This window comes from Vigna umbellata, chromosome 4, assembly GCF_029865625.1.
Source record: "Vigna umbellata cultivar VRB3 chromosome 4, Vumbellata_1.0, whole genome shotgun sequence".
In the NCBI taxonomy this organism is placed as follows: domain Eukaryota; kingdom Viridiplantae; phylum Streptophyta; class Magnoliopsida; order Fabales; family Fabaceae; genus Vigna; species Vigna umbellata.
In genome coordinates this window covers 31449948-31465318 of record NC_142168.1, presented here as the reverse complement: position 1 = coordinate 31465318, position 15371 = coordinate 31449948, and the positions used below count along the sequence as shown (strand labels likewise).

The window sequence follows — 15371 nt, the reverse complement described above, 5'->3', positions numbered from 1 at the left end:
TGAAAGAGGGACGAAATATAGTTTAGGGACTAAAAACATATTTAACCTTTTTTTTTTTTTCAAAACTCTTAAGTAATTGATGGATGGAGAGAGGACATTGATAGTGTAGTTTTAATTTTTGAAATTAAAGTCTATTTTTTAAAATTTTCATGGAAAAGAAGAAGAGACAATTTATAGTGTTTACTGTTTGTAAATTAAAATAATTTAAGAAACTTTAATAGAAAAGTAATCAATACAAAGGATGATTAAAAAAAGGGTCTTCTATAAAATTATAAGATTAATGAAAATATAAAACGGAATGAAAAATACTAAAAGTATATCAAAAACTTCTTAACTGAAATAATGTAAGCAGTTATAGTATAGACCAAAATTATAATTTAAAAAAATATAAAAATGGAATTTACAAAAAAGTAAGAGATATATAATTAATTATATAGTGTATATACGGGTCAGATACTAGAAGAAGGAAAATAATAATAGTCTTCTTTATCCAAACCTGCCAAAAAAAATAATTTAAGACCGAAAGATCAGACTGGGCATCACTCATCACCACCCACCACTAACAATGACGGAGCCGCCGCCTCCGCTGCCACCGCCTCCGCTGCCGCCGCATCCTCCGGCACCGCCACCGTCACAAACCTTGTCGCCGGAAAACGACGTTGCAATGTCTCCCCAAAACTCCTCCGAAGACCCAGACTCCTCCCTCCCCACCCAAATGACGCCCGAGCCCGCCGTTCCGGAATCCCCAGACTCCACCACGACCCGACAAGACCCGGTTCCACCGCCGCGAAAACGTCGCCGTCGCAAGAAGTTCTTCACGGAACTCAACGCTCCGTCCTCCACTCGCCGAAGCGACGTAGCCAAGGACTGCGACGTGGAAGCCCTAATAGCGATCTCGGTGGGGTTCCCCGTGGACTCGTTGACCGAGGAAGAGATCGAAGCGAACGTGGTTTCCACCGTCGGTGGCTCCGAGCAATCGAACTACATCGTCGTCCGAAACCACATACTGGCGCGGTGGCGGTCCAACGTTTCTGTCTGGTTAACCCACGACCGGGCCCTCCGGTCAATCCGGTCGGAGCACAAGGGTTTGGTTGAAACCGCGTACCGATTCCTCCTGGAGCACGGTTACATTAACTTCGGCCTTGCGCAGGAGATAAAAACCCTAAAGCTGAAACCTTTCGATGGGTCTGATCGAGGAACGGTGATTGTGATCGGTGCTGGGTTCGCGGGTTTGGTTGCAGCTAGACAATTAGTGTTTATGGGGTTTAAAGTCGTGATTTTGGAGGGTAGGACCCGACCGGGCGGGAGGGTCAAGACGAAGAAGATGAGTGGTGATGGTGTTGAGGCTGCAGCAGATTTCGGTGGGAGTGTCCTCACTGGTATAAATGGGAACCCTCTTGGGGTACTTGCTAGGCAATTGGGTTTGCCATTGCATAAGGTTAGGGATATTTGTCCTCTGTATTTGCCTGATGGTAGGAGTGTTGACCCTGAAGTTGACTCCAGGGTTGAGGTTTCGTTTAACAAGTTGTTAGAGAGGGTTTGTAAGCTCAGACAGGCAATGATTGAGGAGGTGAAGTCGGTGGATGTGCCATTGGGGACGGCATTGGAGGCTTTCAGAAGGGTTTACAAGGTCGCTGAGGACAAGGAGGAGAGGATGCTGTTGAATTGGCACCTTGCAAATTTGGAGTACGCGAATGCAACTCTCATGTCCAATTTGTCGATGGCGTATTGGGATCAGGATGATCCCTATGAGATGGGGGGTGATCATTGCTTCATTCCAGGGGGAAATGAGACATTTGTTCGCGCATTGGCAGAGGATCTGCCGATTTTCTATGGGAGGACCGTGGAGTGTGTGAAGTATGGGAGTGATGGGGTGGCGGTTTCTGCTGGTGGGATGGAGTTCAGAGGGGATATGGTGCTTTGTACAGTGCCATTGGGGGTGCTTAAGAAGGGGGATATTGAGTTTGTGCCTGAACTTCCTCAGAGGAAGAAGGATGCTATTCGTAGGTTGGGGTTTGGGTTGTTGAACAAGGTTGCAATTTTGTTTCCATATAATTTCTGGGGCGGGGACATTGATACTTTTGGTCATTTGACTGAGGATTTGAGTATGAGGGGTGAGTTTTTTCTGTTCTATAGCTACTCCTCGGTGTCTGGGGGTCCGCTTCTGGTGGCTCTTGTTGCAGGGGAGGCTGCAATTAGGTTTGAGATGATGTCACCGGTGGAGTCTGTGAAAAGGGTGTTGGACATTCTGAAGGATATTTTTAATCCAAAGGGGATTGTTGTTCCGGAACCTGTTCAGGCAGTGTGTACTCGGTGGGGGAAGGATCACTTTGCGTACGGATCTTACTCATATGTTGCTGTTGGGTCTTCAGGAGATGACTATGACATTCTTGCAGAGAGTGTTGGGAATGGAAGAGTGTTCTTTGCTGGAGAGGCAACTAGCAAGCAGTATCCTGCAACTATGCATGGAGCGTTTCTCAGTGGAATGAGAGAGGCTGCAAACATTTTGAGAGTGGCAAAGAGGAGGTCTTCCATACCTGACACATCAAAAAGTAACATCCAGGAGGATGATGATTTGCACAAACTGTTTTTGAAACCTGATATGGCATTTGGTAGCTTCTCTGCTTTGTATGATCCAAAACTGAATGATCTTGATTCCAGTTCGTTACTGAGGGTTAAGATTGGAGGTGCTGGCAATCTTTATCTCTATGCCTTGCTCTCAAAGAAGCGAATCATTGAGTTGAGTCAGGTGGAGGGGGATGAGAACAGGATGAGAATTTTAAACCTCAATTTCGGGGTGAGTTTGGTTGGGAGGAAGGGTTTAAGTGGTGCGGCTGAATCTCTTATTGGCAGCATAAAACTGTCTAGACACAACTTTGATGCACTGGAAAATTAACTTACGGCTGGGAAAGCAGATTCTTAATAGCATCATGGAGAATAGAACTTCCTTGATCCTGTTATATTATTAAACTTATACTCTTCAGAGATCTAATTAGATTCTGACCAATTTTCCACGTGTTACCTTTTTTTTAAGGATGTTTCACAATGAACAAAAACTGTTAGCAGTACTGTTTTCTCTTTATGATTTTGAATGTAAAAATGTTTAGGTCGAGTATGGTAGCTACTAAAACTCTTCAAGAACTAGTTCAAATAGTGAATTCCAGATTCAATGATACCCCAAAGGGAGGCTTAGATTTCTTCTTGGACCCTTCATTTATTTTGAAATGATTATTTTGTCCTTTATATTTTATAATAATTATAGTCTTTTAAATTTTTTTCTCAGGAAGTTTTGAATTAAAAGTTTCATTAACTGTTTCTACAATATTTAATCTAAAATTATAATTTCAAATTTTGAATTTGTTAATTTAAAAATAATTGATATCCCTTTTATCTTCTGATAAAAATTAGTTGACACTGAAAACTTGAGAAAAGAGAAATGAGATCTAACTGTCGTCTCCCAATGTACCGGAACAGCAGACATTAATTATCGCTTTCAGTTATATGAGACACATCAACAAATCAGCAATCAATCAAACTATATCTTACTATAGTTGTGCATGTGGGATGTCTCTAATTTTAAAATATACATTTCAATACATTCATAACTTTTTCTAATAATTACTCATTTTTCTGTGCTAAACAAATATCATATTCTTTTTATATTTTTAATAAATTGAGATTACTTTTCTTGTTATACTTTAAAATATCATACTGACTAAGATTTAAATAAAAATTATATAAATAAAAAATAATTTTTAAAATAAAAAATGTTTTATAAATAAAATTAAAAATTATTTTGGATAAAAAAAATAAGAAAAGTGAGTATATATTATTAAAAAAAATACAAAACATAAATGTTTATTAAAAATACAAAAAATAAATGTTGTTTATTAGAGTATGGGAAATGTTTGTATATTTAAAAGTTTAAAAAATAAATAAATATATTTTTGTTAAAGATATACCAAATAAATAATCATTTTAAAAACCGAGAATTGAATATTATTTGTGTAAGTAAATTTTTTCTTATATCTTGTATTCATATTAATTTTTCAAACTTGACAAAACCTTATTTAACTATTATCATGTTTAAGTTAACATTTTGATTACCATTTCATACTTGCATGAGCTTCTTTAATTTTTTTCATGTATCTTGTATTAATGTTATCTATGATGTAAATTTGAATTCCAAAATATAATTCAAAATGTATATCTACAGTTAAAATATATTCTAAATTACACAATTAGAAAATACATTATAAATTATTAAAAATGATAAAAATTAATAATTTTAGATTTATGCACTCTAAAACACAATGTCTAATTTTCTTAATTTTCGAATAGGGTGATTTGCAAAACATGAATCACTCAATCCAAAAAAATTTAAACCACTGAATCTAAAATCTTTGTGCGGAATTATATATGAAAGAATAATTATTAAAGTATAGAAAGAAAATGTGGAATTATAAGAAAAAACCTACTCAATTAAGAGTTTAAGTTTATATGGTTACCGAATAAATGTTTGTTTTACTTTGAAGTGTCTAATAATCCAAACCTAATTTCCCACTTTTTTTACATTAGCTGCTGATATTTTAGAATGGACATATTTTAAGCAGATAATGAATATATTCATTGTATTGGTAAATCAAAATTTCATACAAAATATGTTCACATTGGTAAATCATAATTAGTGGTCATCAAAACCGATCTCACCTCCGGACAATGTTTCTTCACTACAAAGAACCTGGTAATACTGATAAAATGAAAGCAAAGCAGGATCACCACAATGATATGTGATACAAAAGATTGGGCAAGTTGGCATGTTGCCAATTACACAAGAAAATGTAAATCTTATATAAAAGAAAAAGAAAGAAAAACTAACGACAACATGCAGACTGATCTAGCTAGACATCTTGACTTGATCACTAGATTGTAGTGCTTGAGAGGCGAAAAACCTAACATCAACATCTGGATCCTCACTCAGCTCAACCAGACAGGGACGGATGGTATTCTCAACGACCTTCATTATTCAAACGATAATTACGATCAGTAATTAAAGAGACACTAAAAAAATTATGCATTGGGAGAGGGCAACCCAACAGTCTTCTATCAAACAGTAATGCATTTCATATCATTCCTCACTGTCACAAGCTTTATCGAAAAAAACAAACTATAGTCTATTGAGAACAATTGGGACAGAGATTTTCAAGTGATAACATTGCCATTTACCAGTACCAAACAGTCAGCTTAGCTTTCAACCAACTAGTTTTGTAATCCAAGCATTTTCCACAAATAATTAGTTTGAAATTCTTTTTATAGTGATAAAGTCAAGAAACAACCAATTCAAAGTAGCATAAAATAATTTACAACAAAAATTAATCTGGACCTCAATATTTCTGAACCAAATTAACACATAATATGGCTCTCCTCGGATTAGTTTTCAAAATACTAGATTTTTTAGTTTAGAGATCCATACGGTATTGTAGTCCAAGTAACTATGTGATGGGGGCATGTTAAAGATGAAACCTTAAATGGAAGCTACTTACAGACTGATCAACAATTGGGATGAGGGACTGCAACACTTTGGCTACATTGAATTTGATATTAGGTACCCTGCAAGACATGCTATGAGTATTGGCTCAAAGGAAGATACACAAAAGAAGTAAGGACTCCACAATTTTACCTATCTTTTGATGCATTAATGACCAGAGGGAGCAGTTTTGAAGAAGTAATATCCGAGCCCAAAACAGGAGCCAGTAGAGAAATTGCTTGTAGGATCGTCATCCGATACAGATAGTGTGGATCAGTAACCATGTCCAAAACCTGCAAAGGATACAGTAGTTCATTAGATAATAGCATTCAGGACATATTTTTCTAATCCTTGAAGTACTAAGAAAAGTGTCTACTGCAACAAAATTTCCAGCACACATTCTACAAGTAGATAGAATAGAATCTTTCCCCAGTCACTACCGAACCCAATTCAAAATCTAGGGTTTCTTTAAATAATATAAACCTTGTTTTCCTTCTCCCAATGCCTTTAAAGAATGTAAGACTTTCTCTTTTCTTTTCACTTTAACCTTTTAGCCCTGTGTAATTCCTTTTGCAGCTCGCAAACCCATTCCAATAGTTCGTTTCATTTCTTGATATCGTGTGCTTACTTTTTCATTAACATTATTTCTAAATCAATATTATCTTGTAATTTTTTGTTTTCTTATTAGTCTATAGTTGAATATGGGCTTTACGCTTACGCTAAGATGTCAATACCAAGAAACCTATATTAATTTTAATTGATCTTTAAACAAATCTCATAACCTAAGCAAAATTGGCCGCAGATAGAATTCCTACAAGTCAAGGTAAACATTAAGGATGTTCTATGATATCACTGGTGTAGGAATCCTTTTCTGTAGTTCAAGGTAAAATATACTGAAAATGTATATCAACAAACTAAGTGTCTGTTTTCAAACCTGGGGAATAATGTGTTGCATTGCCCAATCCGGTCCAAATTCTTCTGCTAAGCGTTTGATGTTATTTGCGGCCGCGTCACGGATTGAGTATACCTACAAATACATGAACATACATTAAAGAAAGTCAATATAACGCAACGAATCTATAATAAAAAATACTAAAATAAGAAGCAGAAAAGAATTGAACACCCCTACCCCTAGTAAAAAGGAAAGAATGAATAGTTGGCTTCGTGACCAGAAGAGTTTTGAATATTTTTTATAACCGACCCGTTCAATGGAAGATTCAGTTTAAACCTTCCATCAAACATAAGACTTGTAATCTTTATATGAAACATTAAGTGGTATTTTCCTTTTGGGTCTTTCTACAGCCAATCCTAAACCACCATCAAATTGAAAATTAAACATAAAATAACTTACACTAACTTTTGCTTATTCTGTTCGCCCTCTAAAATTAAGATATGTAAGTAACACCAATTTCTCTTCTTTTTCCTTTTCATGTGAAAAGAAAAGGCCACGAAAATACATGTCAGATATAAGCACCATAAAAAAAAGCCAAGCACTGTAGTAGAGTTTGACCTGACTTGTTTATTTAAAAGTAACATATTAAAGCTAATAATGAGAGCTTTAAAATTATAGAAAAAATCGCATTATTATTATTATTATTATCATCACCATCATTTTGATTATCATAAAAACTTCTTAGGAAAGACAGAAGGTACTACTACAAGAGGATAGGATATCCTGAAAAGCTAATCCAAAAAATAATCAAAAGGAAAAATAAAAATCAAGAACATGAAACATGTATCAATGCATGTCAATCTCTCTGAAGAACTATAAAAAATAGTTCTCCTAGAAAGTCCTTAGACCACAAAGAAGTTAAGTGTACAACCTATCCCAAATCCTTTTGGCATTTCTTTCCAACCAAATATACCAAAAATGGAGCACATTGGGCAAACCCAATCTTCACCAACAGCGCAGTACAAATTCCCAAAGACATGTAATTCTATCATTTCTTTTAGGTTAAACATACAAAATATTGCATAAACTAAACATTTGTTTAAAAAACAATACACATATATATATGAAATTTATAATAACATTCGTAAAGCTCAAGACAAAATAACTTGTTTTCAATAAAATAGACATAAAAAGTAAGATTAGAACCAATTGAAAATAATTGCACTTGCTTCACATACCTTGTCCTTTAGCCATTGCATGCAAAGAGCACCGAGCTTATCATCAAAAAACCCAACACCCAATTGGCTTGCCAATAAGGGTATATATTCTATGATAGCAAGTCGAACTCTCCAGTGCCGGTCCTCCGCAAGCTCAACAATAGCTGGCAACAGAGACTGAGATAACAAATCGATACCAATAACCTGCAATCCACGTGTAAAATTACAAGCTTCTAAGAGGTAGTATATGAAAAATAATAATTTTGAAACGTACATAGCCAATCTAAAAGAACGTTGAATTTTAAGCCACAAACCTGATTCACTTGATCAAGCTTGCTGATAATATTTAGTCTGACATCAGGAAATTCGTCTTTCAAAAGAGAAAGGAAAATAGGCAGGAGTTGCTCAATTGTTGCATCCTGCAACCACCACATAATTATTGGAAAAGCAAGAAGGCACGTAAGTTGAATTGCTTTTAGCTAGGAACAGTATCAAGAGTAAAGGAATAAAATCAAATATTTCTCCCAATAGAGCAGAGTATTAGAAAACAGAAACAAACGTGCTAGTATGAGGAGATGAAAAACAATAAAGTGGAGAAAATAGGCAGAGGTCCAAAAATAAAGTGGAGAAAATAGGTAAAGGTTTTAATTTCAGTTTTTCATATTTTGTACAGACCAGAATATTATTAACTAATTTTTTTTTTCTATAAGGGAATGGCCAAAGTTTGGAAAGCAAATAGACCAAATCCTGCCAAATGCATGTATTGTAGAGATACAAAAGTATGCCTACTTCACCACATGCGGCATGATATGTTTATGGATAGTGATAAATATATAACCTGACGTTTAATGCCACTGCAAGTGATAGGTGGAGGATCTAGAAAATTTAAAGTGTGAATGGGAACGAAACAATACATAGGCACAAAAACAATTTATTCTTAACATTAATATCAATTAAAAAAAAGTAATGATATTGTATAGAAATGTGATCGATCTATTAGTCAAGAAGAAATAAAGAAATCAAGACCTGAATGAATTATCTGATTCGAAAGATAATTCTTGCCATTTTTTTATGAAAAGGGAATTAAGATAAAGAGAAAAGTATAAATAACAAACCATGATCTTAAACTAATTTGTACATTTAAAAAAGGATAGTTTCCCCCAAAAGAAAAATTCTAACTCAAAAATAACTATGCAAGAAAAAAGGTATATAAAATTGAGTTATCTGAGCAATAGCCCAAGTGATTGAGGTTAGATGGTGAATAGAGGCATAAATTTATCTCATGGTAATAACTCTAACATGTAAAATAATTTTATTTTTTCAAAATCTTTATTCAACTTATTGATTAGTGAGGGCAATTTAAATATATAGTAAACCACGAAATCATATTCTAATAGAATTTTAAGGTAGATATGGCAATTGCCCTTATAATAGGATAAAACATATCTGCCATGAGAAAAAAACATAACAAAACATTTTTAACTATTGATGCAAATGGGTAGGAATTTTGTAATTATGTAATGTATTGTATAAAAATGAAAATACAGTAATTAGGGATAACATGAGCAGTATAATTGTGTAGCCCTTACTCAATATGCCTTTGGCTCTAATTATAAATAAAAACCTCCATTGTATAATCAAGATACATGAATTCATTCACATTACTTCTCGTTTTTCTCTCCCATAACAATTAAATACTTAAGTCACATTTGGAAAGAATTCCTTACATGCTAAACCATTTATTCATATAATAACCTAAGCCATGTGATTTTCTATCCCTTTTCAAACACCTCCCTAGACACATTTGTAAATGTCCTAATTTTATGTTTCTATAATTTAAGAGCTTAGAGAAAGCCTCATACCTTCCCCAACACTGGTGCCATTCCCATTATAACGGAAGCCAATGCAGAGCGAACATGTTGAGATGAATCGCTTGATAGCTCCTATATTAGGTAAACTTGATCGATGTAATTGAGGTATTATCATAAATTCTAAAACTGTAAGAGTCCAAGGTAACTGTATACCTTCACACAGGGTAGAATATGCTGAATGGCAAGTTCAGGACTTAGAATGCGGGAGAACTTAGTTACTTTCCCAGCAGCAGCAATACGTACTTCAGCCTCATTATCACGCAGCAGCCTAACATAGGCAGGAACCAATTCTGACCTACAAATGCATCACATTTATATAAGTCAACTGAATCTAGGAAACAAATACATTTTAATTTTTTAAATAATGTCATAGATTATAAAGAAATAATGAAGCATAGTAGTTTTTTTACCAAATGAAAAATGTTCAGTGATTAGTAACACGGACTTTCAGATAGAAGACATAAATGGTTACCTGGTGGGATCAGGACCAACAGCTTCACATAGCTCATATAGTTGATTTGCAACCATGTAACGAACACGCCATGACTTGTCCTGTATAAGAAGTATTCAACTATGTAAATGTGACAAAAACAAACAAAAATTCACTTTAGAAAGTTGGAAACAACACAAGCCAGCAAAACCCAAATTAATTTTTGGCTTTTGATATTGAGAACACGAAAAAAGGTTCTTCAAAATGACAAAAATGATGGGACTACTAAATATGAAAAGCATGCAGACAACTAACTAACAGTAAAACCATAAAAGAATCCAACTTCTAGAGACCTGCATCAGGATTAAACTAATTCAACTGTCAAATAACTCCTGATGCAATTCATTACTACTCACAAGTCAAGAAACTAATGTCATGCGACTTCAATATGTGCTAATGCAGTGGTGTGGGGAATGTTATCACCCTAGCAGGTCCATTTCCAACTTTAATCTTTTAATTTGAATTAGTGTAAGATTATCATTCTTCCACCAACAAAGATCTAGGTACAGTGCATCATATTCATACAGGTTAGTATTTCAATAAAATTTGTATTTACAGAAGTGTATGCTTCAAAAAGTAACAAATAAGCCACAATCATGCCCAAAACAAGTAGCTATCAAGGGTAAATAAAGAATCCTTTCATATAATATTATTCAACAAAAACAAAATACTTTTCCCACACCATTGTGTTCTGTCCAAAATCGAGTCTTTATAGAAGTTATTTAGATCTAAATTCTTTTTAATGGTTTATAAAGTTTTCTCGTTCTTCCTCTACGTTGTACTAATAGCCTGTCCTCCATTTAATCAACTCTATTTCTGCAGCTTCTATTGGTCTTCTTTCACATGATCATACTATCTTTGGTGCAATTCTACATTATTTTTTCTAAGAGCTGCTACCCTCGCTTTCTCTCTGCTAAGAGTAGAGTACTAAGCATGTTTAGTATGCTCGAGCTACGAGGGACAAAATGGCTATGGAAGATATATCTCTACATATATAGAATTGCTAATGGTCAACAAACCTGAGAAAAATTGACTATGACAGGAAGAATATGTGCCACACAATCCTGAGGCTCCAACAATTTTCCTAGAGCTGCACAACCCTCAACAGCAAGCAGCCGAACAGAATCTTGATCTGCAAGAACAAGGGTCAAGAAATCATTGGTTAATACACGCAACTCCATACAACCAATCAACTTAAAAAATAGACTAAAATAGTTATTCCACAAATGACCATAATGGACTAAACCTGTATTTATTTCTCCCATTAGTCACTCTAATATACTGACAAACAAAAACTTCAGCATGCCAAGGTTCCTGATAATATTATAAGGAAGAATGATACAATTGTTCTATTCATGACTAGCAGTTATGTGAATCTCACTTGAACAGGTCCACCATCTGGCGTCTTCCTAAATAAAAATATTATCACTGTTCCTTTTATTGCAAAGATCAATAACAAAAGGCAATCAGTGAAAGTCTGCAAGTGTCTGCTGTTATTTATAAACTTTTAACATACATATTTCGCCTTTTATACCAAGATTTTGGACCAAGAGGAAACTAAGATAAACAGAGATCAAATATGAACAGTTGGGAACCATTAGACTGTTACATAATATTTTTTGTATTCTAGGGTGTTTACTTTCATGAATACCTTTCAGATTAACATCACGCATGAAATAGTTGAAATTTCTCTAAGACTCCAAAAATACCTTAATCAGATGCAATCTTCTATTTTGTTTTCAGTTTCTTTCTTGTTAGTCTTGTGAACTTAAATATATCTAATTCCCAATCTAGACGAGGTGATTATAGACAAACATAAATCCCTAGAAGAAACAGATAGCCTGAGTAATGTCATTCACAGCTAACTAACTACGTGGGTCCTCAACTCATCTAAGAAGAAAATTTTTTGAACTATATACAATTACAAACACTAAAACTGTTGCCTCTATCCTACTATTATATAACAGATTAATGATGAGATGCTGAAATTCGCCACATCATCTTCACATACCATCTTGTGTAAGATCCTCAAACACAGACATGATGTCTGATTTCAAGTGAGGAGCTTCAACGGTGGCAGCAAACTTTCCCAAGTTTGTAGCAGCAGATCTCCTAACCATCGGCATATCATCTTGACAGAGCTGGCCATATATGGCTCTCAGTTCAGTCTTCACCACCTCCGGCGCACTAGGGTAAGCAATATGGAACAAACCACAAGACGAAACTCGTGCTGTGAACCACTCGCCAGCAGCCAGCCTCTACAACAACCAAAATAACAAAAACAATGAATCCCACTCAAACCACAATCAGACTCATAATATAATCCTATTTAGATAAATTCCTCGTGAGCAAGTAAAATGAAATGAGGCCTAAGCTCAAATCAACGTATGCATTTAATTTTCAGAGAAATTATTTTCATTAACTTCTCCGAAACCTAAGGGGCATAATTTGATTTTATAGCTTATGGAAAACTCACTTCAAAGAACTTACAATGAAGTTTATACAAACAAAACCTAAAATGCTGAATAAAAACGCAGGCAACTATGTATATGTACTACCTTAACTAAAGGAATGAAGTGTTCAACCAAATCCTGCTCCTTCATCTGAGCCCCAATCCTACACAGCGACTCCACCGATTTGTCTCTGACGCAAGTTTCCTCAACGGTGCAGAGCGTCTCCAACGGAGGAAGAAGCACGTTGGCGTGTTCCACGCCTCCCACGTAGGGAATGAACACACCCAATTCTTCGGCCATTGCGAGAAGCACTTCATCGTCATCGTCGTTGTTCTCGCTGAGAAACGGAATCAGCTCCTTCCGCGTCCGCTCCTCGCCAAGCGCCCGCGCGATCGTGGAGAGCCGTCGGATCGAGTTCAGCCGCAGCTGAATATCCTCGTTCTTCAGCTCATCGATCAATACGGCAATCGGATACAGAGGCTGGTCCACCATCGCCATGTGGTTTCACCGGATCCTCAAAAACTGCAAGGATCGAAGATCAACGATTCACTCGATTTCAATTAAGCGAAAATTCAAAACACAAAACGACAAAAGGAAAGAGCGTGAGAGAAACAATAAATCTACAATACACTTCTTGATCTAAAGCAATTGAGCCGTAGTTCGAAGAGAAATTGAAAAAAAAAACTGAGAAAAAAAAAATGAATGAATGTGTTGCTGTGGCAGAGAGAGAAAGAGAGAGAGGGAAGAAAGAGAAGTGATGTTGTGACACCTGAAAGGAAATTTGTTGAAGGACGGAGAGGAATGGGAATGTAGCGCGGATCGGATCTGCCGTTTGGATTGGGAGAAAATTGGATTTATAATTTTCCCTGGAATTTCACCATTCTCGAGGGTGTAACTGCTTCTTCTCCTTGTATTGTTCATCATTGGCTGCAAATTTCTTCTTATAATTTTGAAAAAAAAATATTATAAAAGATTGTAGCGTAAATATGATTTCTTCTTTAGAATAATTGAAATCAAACTACAAATAATATGCACTGTCAATTAATTCTTCTATTGTAAAAAAAAAGTTTTTAAATTTTTAAATTGTTTCCTTTTTAAATTTATTTTTTGTAATGATATTCCTCGGTTGGATTGTAAAGACAAAGTAATCCATACGTTGAAAAGAATTATAATATATATTATTATAGTTGTAGCAAATTTTTACTCTATTGTTATTGTGAGTGACTGAAAAGAATGAAAATTTAGAATAATTTACGACTAATAATTATAAATGGAGAGTATTTTAATCCAAGTATTTTTTATTTCTATTTCTATGTTAGGGAGTAATATTTTGAACGGAAGTAATAATTGTTTGAGCTTAACTTTTATGTATTGGGTAAAAAAGAGAATTTTCATATTGAAAATAATTATAGAAGTTAACATTTTCATATGATAATTTTTGTTGTTTGCATGAGTATTTTTATGCTTGTGTTATTTAGAATTAATTTGCTTAAGATTAAAAAATTAAATAAAACAATTTAGTGATTATTTTATCTGAAAAGTATAATTTGAAAATTTTAAATAAACATTTGGTTTAATGAGTTTAAATATGAGAATAAAGTAACAATTTTATCATATCAACAATTACATAACGCGAAAAATTTAACCACATCGAAAGCAAGAGTTTGTATATTCATAACCATATCAAAATAAAACATTTTATATTCATAATGACGATATAACATATTATACATTTGTTAAATAATCTTGTATATATATAAATTATGTCAAATTGTGTTATGAGAAACATTTTATGTCTATTTATGATTTTGATTTAACCAATGACATCAAATACTTATGAGTAATCACATTAAAAATAAAAATTTATTTAATTCAAATATTACATAAGTTAATTATTTACTTTTAACAATGTTTATAAAGCTTTAGTTAATTTTATCTGTAATGCTGTTATAAATGAGATGAGATCCTTGCAATAAAATAAATCGAAAGAATTTGTAGATTATCCGATTGGAAAAAAATTATTAGAATATCGATAGGGGTATGTAATATAATACACATGGTAGAGTTGAGAAATGCAAAGATAAATTAGTAACATAGGAATATACACAACCATTTGAAATAAATTACACTAAAATATTTGTTCTCATATCCAAAATTAGCACATTTTGAGTATTGTTATCTCTAGTTTTAATTTATCCTTTCAACAATTTAATAAAAAAAATGTCTTCTTATATTGATAATTGTCTAAAGAAGTTTATATGAAATAATTAGAAACATTTGAGATTTTGAATACACAAGACAAAAAGGTATACGAGTTGAATAAATCAATATGTTGACTAAAACAACCAAGTCAGTGATGGTTTTTGAATGTCAACATAGCAACTAAAATCATGCATTACTTCTTATGATATATGTTGATTATATGATACTTATGAGAGATGATTTAGAAGAATACAAAACATTGAAATAGTACAAGAAATTTAAGACATGATCTTAAGTCTTTGAAATACTTCATTGAAACAGAGATCTCAAAATCAAACTTTAACCAAAAAAAAAATATATCAAAGACTTGTAATGTATTTCTTCCACACTAAATCAAATTTAACTCATGCTCTTAGTGTAAATAGCTAAACACATGAATGCTTTCTAAAATACTTCGGGAAAAGGAACTTTGTTAAAACCACCAACTATAGAGGTAACATCATAACATTAAAAGAAACAAAAGGTTGTAACTATATACATTACATATAAATACTAAAAAGAACGGTCTATGAAGGTTTCTTACCGATTCAAAATCCAGTTAGGTACAATTTCTCGTTCAATTGTATTGTGATAATAATAGTTGCAAGATGTTTGGTGTCCTGTTCAGGATGACCTTCATAAAGGTTGATAATCTTTTTCATAAGAAAAAAGCTTGATAT

At 33.9% G+C, this 15371-nt stretch overlaps 2 protein-coding genes across 3 annotated transcripts; one reads left to right on the top strand and one right to left on the bottom strand.

Annotated features, from left to right (window-relative positions):
* The first annotated feature begins 413 nt into the window (after positions 1–413).
* Positions 414–3198, top strand: LDL1 (LSD1-like 1). The gene has a single exon (XM_047327068.2). It carries the CDS (start codon positions 566–568, stop codon positions 2894–2896), a length of 2331 nt encoding a protein of 776 aa, XP_047183024.2. The 5' UTR covers positions 414–565; the 3' UTR covers positions 2897–3198.
* A 1405-nt stretch (positions 3199–4603) lies between these two features.
* LOC124849182 (serine/threonine-protein phosphatase 2A 65 kDa regulatory subunit A alpha isoform-like) lies at positions 4604–13379 on the bottom strand. Of its 2 annotated transcripts, XM_047327073.2 has the most exons (13): positions 13220–13379; positions 12556–12972; positions 12009–12255; positions 11017–11129; positions 9980–10059; positions 9661–9802; positions 9499–9579; positions 7951–8055; positions 7658–7840; positions 6462–6554; positions 5681–5820; positions 5544–5610; positions 4604–5017 (listed from the first exon to the last, which is right to left on the bottom strand). In XM_047327073.2, exons 2-13 carry the CDS (start codon positions 12946–12948, stop codon positions 4898–4900), a joined length of 1764 nt encoding a protein of 587 aa, XP_047183029.1. In that variant the 5' UTR covers positions 12949–12972; positions 13220–13379; the 3' UTR covers positions 4604–4897. The 2 variants fall into 2 exon arrangements, with proteins under 2 accessions (XP_047183029.1, XP_047183028.2); XM_047327072.2 differs by lacking the exons at positions 5681–5820; positions 6462–6554; positions 7658–7840; ... (6 more) ...; positions 12556–12972; positions 13220–13379 and having other exon boundaries at positions 4604–4750; positions 4880–5017; positions 5544–5636.
* Between the last annotated feature and the right edge of the window lie 1992 nt (positions 13380–15371).